The 15,775-nt window shown below is 41.3% G+C and overlaps 1 protein-coding gene across 1 annotated transcript in view; it reads left to right on the top strand.

The window, feature by feature from the left end:
- LOC148838163 (netrin receptor UNC5C) overlaps positions 1 to 15,775 on the top strand; it is a 178,758-nt gene that overhangs the window by 135,835 nt on the left and 27,148 nt on the right. The window contains exons 5-8 of the mRNA XM_088911356.1: positions 3,426 to 3,606; positions 6,855 to 7,022; positions 7,815 to 7,979; positions 12,337 to 12,393. Coding sequence (XP_088767482.1) covers positions 3,426 to 3,606; positions 6,855 to 7,022; positions 7,815 to 7,979; positions 12,337 to 12,393 — 571 coding nt within the window. The remainder of the gene's footprint in view (positions 1 to 3,425; positions 3,607 to 6,854; positions 7,023 to 7,814; positions 7,980 to 12,336; positions 12,394 to 15,775) is intronic.

Here is a 15,775-nt window from a genome sequence, read left to right as displayed (position 1 = left end):
GAAAAGTCATTTCATGTTTAGGATGCTTATGAATATAAAGAGAGTATTTCCCTTTCAGTTTCCTGTTACTCTTTTAGATTCAGCAAGTACCGCTTGACCTGGCCTTCATGAGTAGAATGTGCCTCTGTGCCCCAATCAGATTGAGGGGTTAGCATTTCGGCACAGTCTGGGGAGCTTCTTTGCTTGCCTGACTCTTCTAATGTCTAATCTTGTTTTAAGCTGCTCTCCACAGCTGCTAGAGTGCACTGTACTTAACTTCAAGACTTCAGAAAATCTGCAAGCCCCCATGCTTTGTTTCCCTGTGAAAATGCTGAGCTGATCAGCGTTACAATCTTAAAGGGACACATCCTTTCACGTAGATGACTCCTTGTCAGAACCGTCGCAAGTACAGCAGCTAAATTCTGCAAGAAAACAAAAACGTTTACCTTTGCAAAAATTACGTTTTTTGTAACAGAATTAAAAGAAGTTGTGTTTGTTTGCACGTCTGCGGTGTGAGTTGTTTTATTATAGGTTTCTAGTTGATTAATTTCTAGCTTTTGTAGGAGCTTAATAGAGTAAGTCAAACCAAGAGTCTGTGGGTTTCATTGAGAGTGAAATGTGAAACTGCAGGCTGTTATCTGTGTAAGCAGTAGGTATAGTAATACTAGTAGCAGTACGACAGTGATAGTTCAAGAGCCAGGCTGGTTCTATGTGTCTTTAATGAAGACAGCAGGCCACAGGCAGCATCACGAGCAAAGTGATACGTTTCACATTTCTGAATGTTAATTACACTATAACCTGCCAACTTTTTCTAAACCCGTTTTGGAACTTCTAGAAAAGCACATTGTGATAATGAACCAAAACCTACTGTATGTGAATCTTCCACTGTGACTATTCTGAGAGGTGTTATTGCAAAGGAGCATTGAGCTGCGAGTCTGGTGGCAGGATTTGATTTCTCTTTGTATTCTGCCTCTCATTTCTTTAACGTATTCCACTTTATCCTCACTCTGCTGTCTCTCACAGCAAAGCTCTTTCAGTTTCTTCTACTGTTTTCTTATTGTTGTTACCAACAGTCAGGTTCATGCAGGCTTTTGGGCTTAGAGAGCTTGTTTTTCTGGCTTAGCGGTACAGTAGTCCATCCAGCTGCTGAGCCTCATAGGCAGGCTTGACAACATCCAAGTCTATGGACAGTCTATGACCGCTCCCAGTACAATACTTTCTATAAAGTCTGTTCCCTTTTCAGTTCACTGGAGAGTATATGTGTGTTGTTGAACCCAGCTGTTGTACTGTATTCCTGCCTCATCTGAGTTTATTAGTGATGTATAAACAGGAAGAAAAGAAATTCAGGCACAGAACTTAGAAACAAGTACAGTATTTAGTTGTTTTTAATATTGATCTTGAATTCTTTCCCAGTCTAGTTTGCTTGTTTAATTCGGAGTGTATTTCTAAATTAAATGTTAACAAGGCAGAAATAACACATAGAGCAATATTGAAAAAACTCCTAACATAGCAATTCATTATACTACAATACCTGAACCAATGTAATACAACTTACAGAAATAATTGTAATGCTATGTCATGGGGGAAAAGGAGGTACATCCAAGACAGGAGAATGAATGGGAGGAACAGCTGATCGTCCATCCGAAAAAGCAGAGAGGCCAGGAGAGAGCACAAGGGGAGAGAATGGATTGGAGACAGGATTGTGCACAGCATTACAGTGAAAAATTGCTGAAATGGGTTGCATAACTGTCAGCATTCTTAAAGAGTTTTATTGTACAAGATTGTGTAAATAACAAAACTGACAAAAATAATAACAGATTAAAAAAGTTACATTCTAAATATAAGTGTAATCACCTTGCTCAAGTGGGTCCAGCATGTAAAGGGGTCTTGGTATTCATATTTATAGAAACATATGCAATAATAATATCTGTAAATTGTATTTAGATATTTAGATCAAAAACATCAACTAGATTAATAATAATAATCGCACCAATGCTAGACATTCTCTTGTTGCCCTCTCTAGATACTACTCAGTCCTCTTTACCAGGCTTTGAACGACAGCTCTTATTTAGCTTTGAGGAGGTTTGGCTTTTATGCATATAACTTTATGTCTACAAATATCTATGTAGGCATCATTTTTATTTTTTACTTGAAATGGGATCCACAATACATTTATAATCAGAAAGGCAAAGCCAGCACTCTTGTGTTTCAATTATCTCCTTGACAAAGCTTTCGGGAGCACTCGGGGATTTGGATAACCAGCCCTTGTGGACTCTTTGAGGCAAAGAAATGAGGACCACTTAAGGACTAGTCAGGGATCAGCCGAAGGTCAAGTTAAATGTAATGTCCTTTGTTTCGCTGTGAGGAGCTGTGTTCGGGCGGTGTGAAGGTCACGTCTGCAATTTCAGACTCCTTCTCCACGGGCAATGAGAGCAGAACTCCTGAGAGCGAGTGCCCTCTGATGATAACGAGCGAGCTGGTTCAAGATTGGGTTTCTGCTTTACATTAACCCGTGCTTCAGTTCCATTTCAGCGTGACGTAGGTACCCCGGGATGAATGCAAATAAAAGGGTTTTTACAGCTGAAGGTGAATTCATTCCTGAGACATCTATTGAAGTTTGCGCTTCATGATTTGTACAGTAGTAGCAAAAGGCTGGTCAAACTGTGGCAGCCTGACCGCACAGCTGAAAGAGTGTTGTGGAGGGGTCTGGTCGAGTTTCAGGGGAACACAGGGCGAGCAAGTACTCAGCCAAATTGAGGCCCCCAGCTGGCCTGCTGCTCTTATTGGGAATGGGCTGGAGGCCCTTCAGCTTCCTACCTTTGTGCTTCTTTTTGTCTTCTTCAGTCACCCCATTATACAATGCCAAGATAAAATCTGTGAAGCCCCAGTAAGACTTTCTTGAAGATCTAATTATGTTTTAGGAGAAACTATACAGGAATAATACAGGACTAACCTAGGTGGTTCACAAACCTTTTCTGGACCCTGTATCCCGTGCCAACGACCCACAGTAGTGATGCCCACTTTCTCCCAACTTGAACGGCTCAATGGCAACAAGATATCAGTGAAGCACGTTGCCCAGGACATCGCAGTCTCATGCCACACACAAGCCTGGGGTTTTTGAGAATGGCCAGACTGCAATAGTTTGAACCAGCCAATAATACCACAGATTAATACAGAAAATAAGCAAAACCAGTGTTGATTACAGGGAAAAGAGAAAAATATCTGTCCTTCACAGGACAGCAGTGCCGAAAAACTTTATACAGGGGATGATCAGCTTTGTTCAGAAGTATGAGCATGCCTTAAGCACACTGGGATAATACTTGTCCTTGTCAATTAGAATAATGTGTGAATATACCGTATGTTATTCATATGTTGAAATTCAAATCTGGTTTGAAAGTATCACCTTTTCCAGCTGACTTATTCTGAATGTGTATTCTTTTCTCCAGGTGGAATGGCTGAAAAACGAGGACATAATTGACCCTTCAGATGACCGTAATTTCTACATCACTATCGATCACAACCTGATCATCAAGCAGGCCCGGCTGTCGGACACAGCTAACTACACCTGCGTGGCCAAGAACATCGTGGCCAAGAGGAGGAGCACCACAGCCACGGTTATTGTCTATGGTATGAGCCTCTTGGATTGCGCCAGTGTGTGTCCCCCTGGACTGTACCTGTGTCCCCCTGGACTGTACCAGTGTCTGTCCTCCTGGACTGTACCAGTGTGTGTCCCCCTGGACTGTGCCAGTGTGTCCCCCCCTGAACTGTACCAGTGTGTGACCCCCTGGGACCCCCTGGACCGTACCAGTGTCTGTCCCTTTGGACTGTGCCAGTGTGTGACCCCCTGAACTGTGGCAGTGTGTGTCCCCCTGGACTGTGCCAGTGTGTCTCCCTGAACTGTGCCAGTGTGTGACCCCCTGGACTGTACCAGTGTGTGACAACCTGGACTGTACCAGTGTGTCCCCCCCTGGACTGTACCAGTGTGTGACCCCCTGAACTGTACCAGTGTGTGACCCCCTGGACTGTGCCCGTGTGTGAGCCCCTAGATTGGGCCAGTGTGTGACCACCTGGACTGCACCAATGGGTTTAAACACTAAGGCGCTTCTGTTCCACAGACACCATAATGTTCACACTTCATCCTTAATCCTATTTTCAAAATATAACCACATCAATCTGAACTCCCAAAGCTCTGAAAATGTCCTAAGAGACATCGCAATTTTTAAAGGATTTCTTCTAATTACACCCTAGTGTGGCACTTCATAAGAGAGGCTGAGGCTGTAGTGTGAATTTCTTATATTTATTTTTCATCTGCTCTCTTGGAACTCTGCTTCTGAGAAAATGATCATAATAGCAGCAATATTGCAGAGAAGATGCAAGTTGCTGCATTTCTTTCTATGTTCTTTACAAGGAATTTTTTTAAACAACAGTGACAAAATAAAGCCGTCACAAAATGCTAGGCACAAAAGCAAACATACATACACTGGATCTGGATAGGCTGACGTTTGGCATCGGCAAGGCATTATGCAGACAGTTATACAACTAGTTGATATTTTTTTATTTCAAATTTCTTCAATTTGTTGTGCAAGTACCTTCCTTTCTTCTTTTGTATGGAATAAGGTACATAGGGGAGGGGTCACTTGCATATGTCAGTTTTTTGCACAGTGGTGCACATTTCTTTTTGGAAGATGGTGCTGAGGTGCCGCGACTGGAGTCCACAGATGTTTAATCCATAATCACATTGTGAACTGCTTCTGTGCTTGCATTAACTAGACTTTCCAGCAGGATGACAGACTACTGTACATCAAAGTAAGGGCAGTTGCTCCTTGAACTCTGTCCTGCTTTGTATTACCACTTCGTTGAGCCCTGCCATTGCTGTACTAACTAGAAACTAACAGAAAGCCTGGGAGTTCTGCTTTGAGCAGATTTCATTTATCACAGCCAGCAAGAAATGAAGCCCGCGGTCTGAGCTCCTACTGTTTTAAATTAGAAAAAACTGGAATAAATTCAGACCAGTAGTGCAGCTCTTTGTGCAGTTCAAACCACAGACCATCCAAGGCCAGGTGTGGGAGTCAATGTCTTAACATGAAGGAGAAACATAACCTTGAATAACCTGTTTTTTGTCTCTTAACACTGCTATTCCTATTGACATATAAGATGAATATCCTACAAAAAAATTGTATCCCTCTTTTGCATTTAAACTTTTCTTCACTCCATATATCTCTGAATAAAAAAAAAGGTTCAATTTTTTTAACAGTTTTAAAAGGAGGCCCAGCCAGTTGGACATAGAATTGATAACATGATGTTACCAATGATGACTTTCTCAGTGTTCCTAAGCATGATTGTTACTGGAATTTGAAAGCTGTTCTTTTTTATTCAAACATTTGCAGAAGGGCTCATCGTAGGTGCTCAAAGTGTATGAAGGTTATATTTTCTCATACTTAGATGCACTGTTTGTCTTTCATTTTGGTCGGTATCAAATGCAGTGAAAAGAAAATAAGTACTCCGTCAAACAAATAGGACTTGCATTTCTGATCTCTCCTCGGTGAGGCTAATCCACACATTCAGCATCTGGCCAGAATAACAAAATGGTGTAATTGGAAAGATACACTTAAAGGATGAGGATTTTGTTACACAGAAGTCAGTGCTGATTCCTCCTTCCCCTCCTACTGTTTCCAAAGTGAACCTTTTCATGTACTGTAGCTGTTGACATACGAGACTCAAGACGTCTTATGAGGATTCATTTTTTTTATGTTTACTTCACCTCCTTTTCATTAAAAGTCCACTTCCAAAAAAATAAAGCATGTTATGTATGGTGCAAATGACAATCGAACGCAAATTATGTAGAAATAGTTTTATTTTGTAGTGTTTAAATGCGGAAGGGCCTTAATCTGTTTGTGATTTTGGCACAGTCCTTTCCCGTTTAAGAAGTCATTAGTGCTGTCAGTTATGACTATGTTTGGCTGAAGAAGTCTTTGATGTTGGTTCATCCTCTGAAGTACCTCACTGAGGTACAGAGCCTGCTAATTTTCCTTCCTTTGAAGCAGTAAATGAAGAAACGAGAAAGATGACAATGTTGAGAATATACTTAACACAGCATAAGGTGAAAAATCAACAATTACAGCAAACAACAAAGCAACTAGACTTCCATAGATTAATGCTTTCAAAAGCGGATTTCAGGATAATTCTAGGTGGGTGGGAAAAATGTATAATAACTTGCCACATAATAATAGTTTCTAGTAGTTTCTGCAACTTAACAACAAAACATCTACATACTTAATATACACCTCGCTGCACTACATGTAACAGGTCATATAAGGCGATGAGAAATTAGTTTTTTCCTACTATAAGCAGTAGACTTTTAGAACCAAACACAAATAAACCTGACCAACTTGGAAGACAGAGTATAGTTTAAAGATACTATTACAAAAATATTCTAAAATTAGTGCCTTGCATGGACATACTGGAAAAGATGGTATGCCCATGCAAGACATTCATTTCAGAATGTTAATGTAGGACTGCACATTCATGTTGCATCATTGTCTGTTTTGTAGAGATTCCTCTAATCCGTTACGCATCTCTGTTTTCTTGTTTTGCATAAATTCGCTCCATTTGTAGAGGTCTTTGCTGTGGTTAGGTATCCTCGGTGTTACCTCAGTGTGACCTCAGTATCGCCTCAGTGTGGCTTCAGTATTGCCTCAGTTTGGCCATAGTATTGCCTCAGTGCAGCCTCTGTTGCCTGAACGTTGCCTCAGTATCGCCTCAGTGTCACCTCGGTAGTGTCTCAGTGTGGAATCATTATAGCCTGAGTATCGCCTCTGTTCTGCCTCAGTGTGGCCTCAGTGTCACTTCAGTGTTGCTCTCTGTGTCTGTTGCAGTGAATGGAGGCTGGTCCACCTGGACAGAGTGGTCCGTATGTAACAGCCGCTGTGGCCGTGGATATCAGAAACGTACTCGCAGCTGCACCAACCCAGCCCCCCTGAATGGAGGAGCTTTCTGTGAGGGACAGAACATGCAGAAACTGCCCTGCACTACGATGTGTCCAGGTAGACCACAGTGCCATCGCCAGAGCCTTATCTATGGTTATTATGGTCTGTTTTCTGTGGTGCTGTCTTTTTAGTGTCTTAAAAATGTTAAACAAAAACCTTAGTTAATTCATCAAAATAATCATACTCAATATAATTATAACATATAATTGTTAACATTCCCAGCAACTGGCCAGTATGTTGCCTTTTGAAAAAGGGATGCAGCTCGCCAGGGTCATCAGAGTTTCATTGCGGAAAGCCTCTTAAATTGAAAATGCAGTAAAAAAGGAGGTATAGACAATGGGCGGGCACTTTGTTTCTAAACACCCTCCTTACTGCTGCTCAGGAGCTTCAGCTGTTTTAGATGTTTAGCCCTTCATGGTAGAGGATGTCTCTGAACTGATCTTCTAGGGCGATGAGTTGAGGACAGTGGTGATGGATTGTGGACAGTGGTAAAGTGAAGACAGTGGTGAAGTGGGGACAGTGGTGATGTGTAGGACAGTGGTGAGGTGGGGACAGTGGTGATGTGTAGGACAGTGGTGATGAGTTGAGGACAGTGGTAAAGCGAAGACTGTGTTGATGAGTTTAGGACAGTGTTGATGAGTTGAGGACAGTGGTAAAGTGAAGACAGTGGTGAGTTGGGGACAGTGGTGATGAGTTGAGGACAGTGGTGAGGTGTAGGACAGTGGTGATGAGTTGAGGACAGTGGTAAAGCGAAGACAGCATTGAGGTGGGGACAGTCGTGAAGTGGGACATAGTGGTTAGGTGGGGGTATAGTGGTAGGCCTCATCTTCTTCTCTTGTCAAAACGTAGTGGATGGTGCCTGGACAGAGTGGAGCAAGTGGTCCACATGTGGCACAGAGTGTACCCACTGGAGAAGGAGAGAGTGCGGCGCCCCTGCACCCAAAAATGGCGGCAAGGATTGTGATGGCATGGTGCTCCAGTCCCAGAACTGTACTGATGGCTTGTGTATGCAGAGTAAGTACTCACTCATTTGCCAGTCCTCCCTCTCACATGGAGAGGGCACCTGTCTCTTGTGCCATGTAAATATACTGTGTATTGTTCTGAGCTTCATGATCTCTCGTCCTGAGGTGATGAGTCCTGACAGGACAAAACATGTCTCCATCAGGAAAATAAATATGTCTCAAAGTAGATGGTACAACATAAACCATTCTACAACACTGTTTTTGGTCAAGTTCAGGTCTGACAGGGAAAGGGCTATGGCACTCAGATCCAAGTGTTTAGAAAGGTATCATTTAATCAATTCCTGCCCCAAATTCTTTGTAAAATCCCAACAGTAGCTCACACACACAAGACCACATGCATGGGACTCAACAGTCTCCAGTGCCAGCATCTGGTAGCTGTTTTGGCATTAAGCAACTGTGAACAGCTGTTTGCTCCCAATTTTCCAGAGTGTATCTGTGCAATCGCCAAGTGTCAGTGGGTATATTTTTGCAGTTGCTGTTGAACAGGAAGTGACAGGGAAGGATACCTTAATATCCTGTGTTTAACAGGGAGGGGAGGCCCTTGGAGACCGGAAACAAAGCACTGCCAAGTACAGTCAAGCAGAATTAAACTTTCTTTTTTAAAAAAACTAACAGTGTAGATTATCAGATGTTTTCTGAAAAATGAGTGAAAGCAATTAACCCAGTTAAAAGATACACATTATGGAGCTATATGTATAAAAGGAAGCTCATTAGTGTACGCACACGAACTAGCATAATTATACAACTGCGATCAGAGAGATTTTGACCTCATTTTTTCAAAATTCACATGATTCAACATTACAGATGATTTGAAAATCGGGGCCACAAGGCCATTCTAACTCACATAAATGAAAGTAAGAGTTTCCATGCAATTAAGAACAATGACATGTTTTGTTTGGCTCTAGTTGAACAAGCAATGGGGAGGTTTTTTCAGTGCTCCTGTAAGCACCTGTGATGAAGTCTTGAAATCTGTCCCGTTAGGAATTACAGCCCTAACACTTCATTGTAGCTCAGGGCTTTTGTTGTGACAGATCACAGAACAGCACCGGGCTGGTATTGCCCCTCAATGTTGCATGCCTTAAGAGCTGCTGTTGTAAAGGGAAAAAAAAAACATTTTTTCAAGAATCTGTGTCAGAGTTTGTTACAGGCAACAGCCTTGTCTAAATGCTAGCAAAATCATCAGCACTACCAAAAGATAAAAGACACCATTACTCTGTAAGTGTCTATGCTTTTACTGAAAGACTATTTAGACAGTTCTGTAGAGCATAAAGGAAACCAGGTATTAGAATGATTTGCTTTTGTTGCAAAATATCATTGTTGCTTTTTCTCCCTTGTCTGAAATGAATTTATGATGGCGTCTCCCACTGTCTGATAGATGGGCAGTTTACACTTTATTGCAGTATAGATTTACTCTCATTTCCCTCTATTGATTTTCTGTGAGTTAAAAGGGTGTAGGCAGTTATGTCCTTACTAATCACTGTTTCCATGTACTTTAGGAGAACTCCATATCCTTTAAAAGCTCATAATGCTGCAAACAGAATATCATTGCAATTTGAACTTCTTCCATCCATAGGGATCTCTGTCCAGTAACAACCCACTAATTTTATGTATTTATTATTTAGACATTACATCTTCACATTATTATATTAATTCTTTTTTCCTATGAGGCCAAAAATGACTTTTGTTTTAAAAGCTTTTGTTCTTTTTACATATAATGAGCATATTATTTTTTGAATTGATGAAATAGTTATGATCAAGCAAACTGTCGCATACCCCACCTGTTGTAATCATTTGTATTACCATTTATATTATATGCTGTCTTTATGTCATTTAAATGCCATTATCTGTCATGAGAAACAGCAGGTGCTGTTGAGGTTAGAACAAGCATTCTGAGGAGCTTATCTGCAATGTAAATATCTGTTTTCCTAATATTCTTTGCGCCTTAACCTCCGGCTGATTTTCTTTATGGGAAGTCAGAATACTGTATCATGTGGTGCATTTCATTCACGATTTCTATCTTTTTCATGTGCCTTCATTACTGACAGCGCTGCCACATGAAAATGAGCTCCCATACCAGATATTGTGCTCTGGTTTGCCCAGTGTGTCCAGAAGCCTGGTGTATCTATCAGGCTCCTCTTTCACCCTATGTGGCACCACAGACCAAGCCAAAGAACTGCCTGTGTTCGTAAGGCTGCTCTGCTATATGTTGAATTGTACTTTATTTTAATCTGCAGTTGCTGACAAACCTTAAATAATCTTAAATAATGCATCTTAAATAATGAAATTCACTTTCACATCTGAACTGCTGTTAGGATGACAGAATAATCAGGTGTCCACTAATCATGGGAAAATATAGTTTCATCCAGTTTTTTATTGCACTCATTACATTAGTGAACGTTCCCTCGTTTCTATTATGCGGAGGCCAAAGTTAATGTCTGCAGCTGTGCTGTGCATTTTCTCCATGTAATGCACATTTATATTTGCTCATTTTGAAGAGGTTCGTTCTGCCTATCAGCGTGCAGATGGCTTTTGCTCCTCAGTGGGCTGAAGTGCCCACACTGCGCAGGCTGCCGGTGTGCAGATACTGGCCCTGTGTAGCGTCGTGCGCTGTGTCTGTAGCACCTGTGTCTCAAGGCGGGGCTGAAGGGAAACGTGCTTGTCTTGTCCATCTCAAAGGGACAATGTAGTGGTGGAGCCCATGAGGTACTGGATTATTCAGAGGTGGAATGTGAAGCTGGCAAGGGACTCCACGTTGGCCTGATCCAGTGAGATCCTTTTGAAGGTGGACTCTACATAAAAACAGCAGGACAGAATGCTTTGGTGCCACTGCTGTTCCAGAACTTGTGGTTCTTCTGTGGGAAAAGGGGCAGCATCAGCACCTGGACCCACAATCTCCCAAGGCACCTCAGCACAGGACAGGTGGAATTGAGATGGAACTGAGCCGTTTTTTTTTGTTTAATTGATTTTACTGCATGATCACCATCTGTTGCCACCTTTGAGGAACTTTTGAGAAACCAGAGGCAGCTGAACTGGGTGTTTAAATCCCATTTGGCACTTCCTATAGACAGTCACAACATTCCTTTTTTGTGGCGGCTTATTTTTTTAGAGAGCTATATTGGGCTGGAAACAGAGACAAGCAGGAGGATAAAACAAAGATGTGTTTTTAGCCTTTTCACATATCACAACATGATAAAAGGACAATCCCACTTTAGAAAATAAATATGTGAGAGTACTCTTGGCATCTGGTATAAAAGGTCAAATAGTGTGAATCATGCAAATAAAGGAAATACAACTCTTGGCATTCTTTTTGTCAGTTTACTATTAATTTATTGTAGCAGTCATTAACTCACCAGTTAGTCAAAGTACTGTAGATCCTTTAGCGTATAAGATCAGTTACAAATAATAGGAGGCCACTTTTGTCCCTGTTTCATGTTTCATTGTTGGTTCTGAAGAAACCCACTTCTGAAGAAGCCTTCGAGGATTTTGAATACTCATAACAGCTCCCCTCATAACCTTCTCTGTTCAAGACTAAATAGGTTCAATTATTTCAATTATTTCAGTGCAGGACATTCCCTTAAGTCCCAGAATATATCTTATTGCTCTTTTCTGTACTGATTCCAGAACAGCAATATCTCTTCTATAATGTAGTGACCCAAACTGTGCACGGTATTCAAAGTGAAACCTAACTGTTACATTAAATAACATAACATCCCTTAATTTGAATTCTACACTTTTAACTTCATTAAAAAAGGAAGACCCTCAAAGGTAATTTGGAAGGGGAATGGAGGCTATTGATCCATCCTATTTAACAGATACTGTAGGCCATGATTTCATTTCCTTTGCATGTTAACATTGGTGTTGTTGGGCCGTTTTCTCCCGGCCGGCTGCTTGGGTGTTTAACCTACGATTAGAGAAGCCCAGCTCCCAGTGCTTTCATCGAAGAGCAGCAGCCCGGCCTTCTAATTAAATGAAAATGCTGCCGGAGTCGATCGGAACATGCCCAGGGAATTAGAACATATGGCAAGGACAGGGGAGAGTGGCTTATCCGTAGGCTAATGACCCTCTGTGTTTGGAAAGGAAAAGATCCATTTGAGTTTCACCCCAAACACAGGCTTTAAGCGCTTTAAAAGTTAGTGACTTGAGACCATTTTTCAGCTCAAAAAATCCAATCTGCCTGCTCATTAGTTCTTAATGAAGCACTAAAATAAAGCTGATAGATGCTAAATCTCTATCGTCTACGAAAATGGGAGCTTTAAGCCAACACTAAATAAAGAGAAGAAAATGTCATTTTTCATACCAATGCTTCGTTTCCATTTAATTTAATTTTCATTTCACCTTTTCTTTTAAAGGTTTATTTTATCAGATTTCAACTGAACAGAAAACCCAGAATGACTTTGGATTTTCATGTGAGTTTTTGCGTTTTATGTTCCTTTTTGTTTCATAGTTACTATTTTTTGTATTACGTTTGTATTCATACTCCTTTCACCTGGTCTTCTTTCCTGCCCATGGATTTTATTTTCTGGGATGGATTACTACATCAATTAGCTTAAATTCAGTACCTCTGACGTTGATATTATATTCTTTCAAGTTTCCTAAAGACAACTTGTACTGGTGTTCCAACTACAAAATTTTATTGTCTTTTCTTCTTCCACCAGCTGAAAGGTGACAAATTTCATGGGAGCGTGTGCTCACTGGTTCTTGAGCTGTTGTTATATATTATTACACCAAATTCCTTCAGTTTGCATTTCTTGGGTTTTGCAACTTAATTATGTTCAAAGAGAGATATATTAATCTGAGTTATACATTTTAATGTGTTTGTATTTAGCAGCTTCAAAGCACACTAGTAAGATATGCCTCTTTTGGGATATCAGTGAAGTATCTGAAAAACATAGCAAATACATATTCTGGTCTATAATTTTTGCTCTTCAGGAGTCAGTACTGGAAGCTTGCTTATCAGCCAAGTTGTAAATTCTTCCAATTCTTATACCACAATATAACCTGACCCTTGTGCTCACAGAGATCCAAACAACAGCCTGGCTGAGTACTATAATTCATGAGTCTTGTCAGTTGTGCTGTACCCCTCTCTCCCAATGTATTTACACAATGGCTCAGAAGATACATTTAGATTGACGATTTAAAGTGACCCATATCCACCATTACCCACCACTAAAAACAGAAGACCACGCAAGTGAAGACGAATCAGGACTTCAGAATGATGAAGGAATGACTTTTCGGTAGCTAGTAGTCTTGTGAGCGGCACCCTTGTACAGCAATGGTAAAACTCTGCAGTGACCCCTGCTAGGATTTTTCTCATTACTACTGGGCATTGATGTTCACCTGCAAATGAACATCCATAAATATGATTGGGACAGTAACATGCACTGTAATTTAAAAAATCAAGTCACCGTATAATTTTTTTTACCTGACTTGTTAAACATATACAATCAAACCACAGCAATTGCAATATGTTGGACAAAGACATATTGTCAGTAATGACGTTCTGCTGCTTTAAGCCTACCATGCAGTGTGGGTATTTTAAAACAGAAGAACATAGAGCCTCAAGCAGTACAGCACATAGAGCTGTCCCAAAGTTGGGCACTGGCCTTCTTTATGAGATGGAGCAGATGGGATTGTAGGTCAGCACACGATTGGTGCTGGGAGAGCCCACAGCCATGAAGAGATCGTTGTGAAGATGAGATTCTCCTATTAGTGTTATGGTGAAAAGCCACAATGTTTTTTTTTACATTTTAACCTAAACTCTACCTTGAGTGTCTTCATCTCCATATTGGGCTTCCCAGGCCCCTTATTTCAAAAGTTGATTGAACTTGCCTAGTGTGGTCAAAGGCAGTCTTGTTAACTGCATATTTGGATGTTTGTTAGACACAAATCTTCTCAATGTCTTAGAGGTCTGTGGTTAGCCAAGGGAAATTAATAGGGCTCATGAAGCCCTAAGACACCCGCTCAAGGCCCTCTCAACACTGTTAGTTGACATTCACAGTCCACACAGTCCCAGCGGCACTGGTCTAGAGCTCAATCCCTGACTCCTGAGACTCATCCCTGCTGTGCCCAGTCCATTGTGCACCAGCTGCACTGGTCTGGAGCTCAATCCCCAACTCCAGGGGCTTCTACCTGAAGGTGGAAAAGACGGCACAGCTGATGTGTTCGTGAACAAGTCTCTCAGAGTTCTCAGGTTGGTCAATAGCAGTGATTTCCACATAAAAGAGGCCCATCCTGGCTCGCTGCAGGTGATTGAAGTCATGCAGGTAATCGACAGATGTTTTTCTGTACCAGCACAGGGACTTGCTTCATGAATTACTGCCGGTTTGATTACGAGACAAATAGATCAATGGGATCTATTGGACCTGATCTCAAGCCTTTTTCCTTGCCAGAGTCTAAAATACAAGTTACTGCGTACTTTTGTCAGCATCAATCGATCTCTTTCAATGAGCGTAGTTCATCCAGTGTCACTGTTTAAATACCTTTCAGTGTATATAGCCTGTAAGTTACAAGCTGTGTATTTAAGGTCAAAACCGCCTTGTACTGTACTTGTTTGCAGCAGTGTCCTATCTCTAATTCCTGAATCTTAACTGATGAAGCTCTGTAGAGCAAAGCAGCTCAAGATAAACTGTTCCTTTTCCCAAATGTACAGCAGCATCAGAGATTAAAACATGAAATCGGTTGGTTGGTTAGTCGCTTCTGACCTGATTCCTGACCTTGCTTGTGATTATGACTATCTGTGATGCATGCTGTTGGACAGGGCAGCGTTATTTAAATACCAGAATGGGATTATACTGATAACACTGACAAGGGGCTCACAAGTATTTCAACCACAATAATAGCTGCTACATGGTGCTCAGGCTGGGTCTTTTAGCCCTGTATGCCAGAGATCACTGGTTCCACTCTAGGCACTGTCATTAGCAAGAGGTAGTACATAAACAGATTAAGTTAGTCAGGCTTTGCTCACAAGGTGTTCTCCTTGTTCCACAAGGAGATGTGTGCAGGTTGCATCACCTGTGCTGATATGAGGGCTGTGGCAGTGAGCCTGACTTGTTTAAAAACTTGTCACTCCAAAGATGTGGTGTTTTAGAAGAAAAACTGGCCATTCCAGAATACATCTAAAAAAACCTGAGTGAACATGCCACAGTGAAAGGTGTTTTTTCATTAGTTACTTTACAACTAAGATTTTTTTAAATAAGCAGTTAGTAATGCAAGACAATAAGGTACTTTGCATAGATAAAGATAAAATAGTCATAAATGGCTATTCAAGAGCAAAGTGGAGAGGAAAAACACATTGAAATTGCATTCTGTAGGTTGCATTTCAAGCTCTGGGTCACAGCATGCTTTCCTGGAGATTATTTAAAGGGATCATGAAATTCAAGTGGAGTTTGGTTTGTCCTTTTAAACTACCAAGTGCCTTAGGTGAAATGCGCCTGACAGCAGTTTGCTTGTTACCTGAACTTCCAGACTCAGAGCAGTGTTGGTGTCATGTGTCACTGTGCATGTCAAGGCTGCTGGGAAGGGAATTCACCTGTTCCATCTCCTTGTGGACTGTCCTGAAAAAGCAGTACAGGGCAATAAACACCCCCGACTTCAGAAGGCAATGACTTCATTGTTGTTGGAAGAGAACAGCACTAGAAGTAATAGATATCTAAACTGCCTAGAGTTTGTATTGAACACGGTTGTGGTATACTGTAGTGGATGAATGGGTGGATGGGAGACACAATCAGGTCTCAGGCTCAGCTAAGACAACAGGCAACACAGGCAACCTGTGCTGTCCTGGGACCCCAC

Source organism: Atractosteus spatula, chromosome 3 (genome assembly GCF_055471065.1).
Source record: "Atractosteus spatula isolate fAtrSpa1 chromosome 3, fAtrSpa1.hap1, whole genome shotgun sequence".
Classification (NCBI taxonomy): Eukaryota; Metazoa; Chordata; class Actinopteri; order Semionotiformes; family Lepisosteidae; genus Atractosteus; species Atractosteus spatula.
Note: the sequence above shows the minus strand (reverse complement) of the source record. Positions and strands in the feature narration are given on the sequence as shown.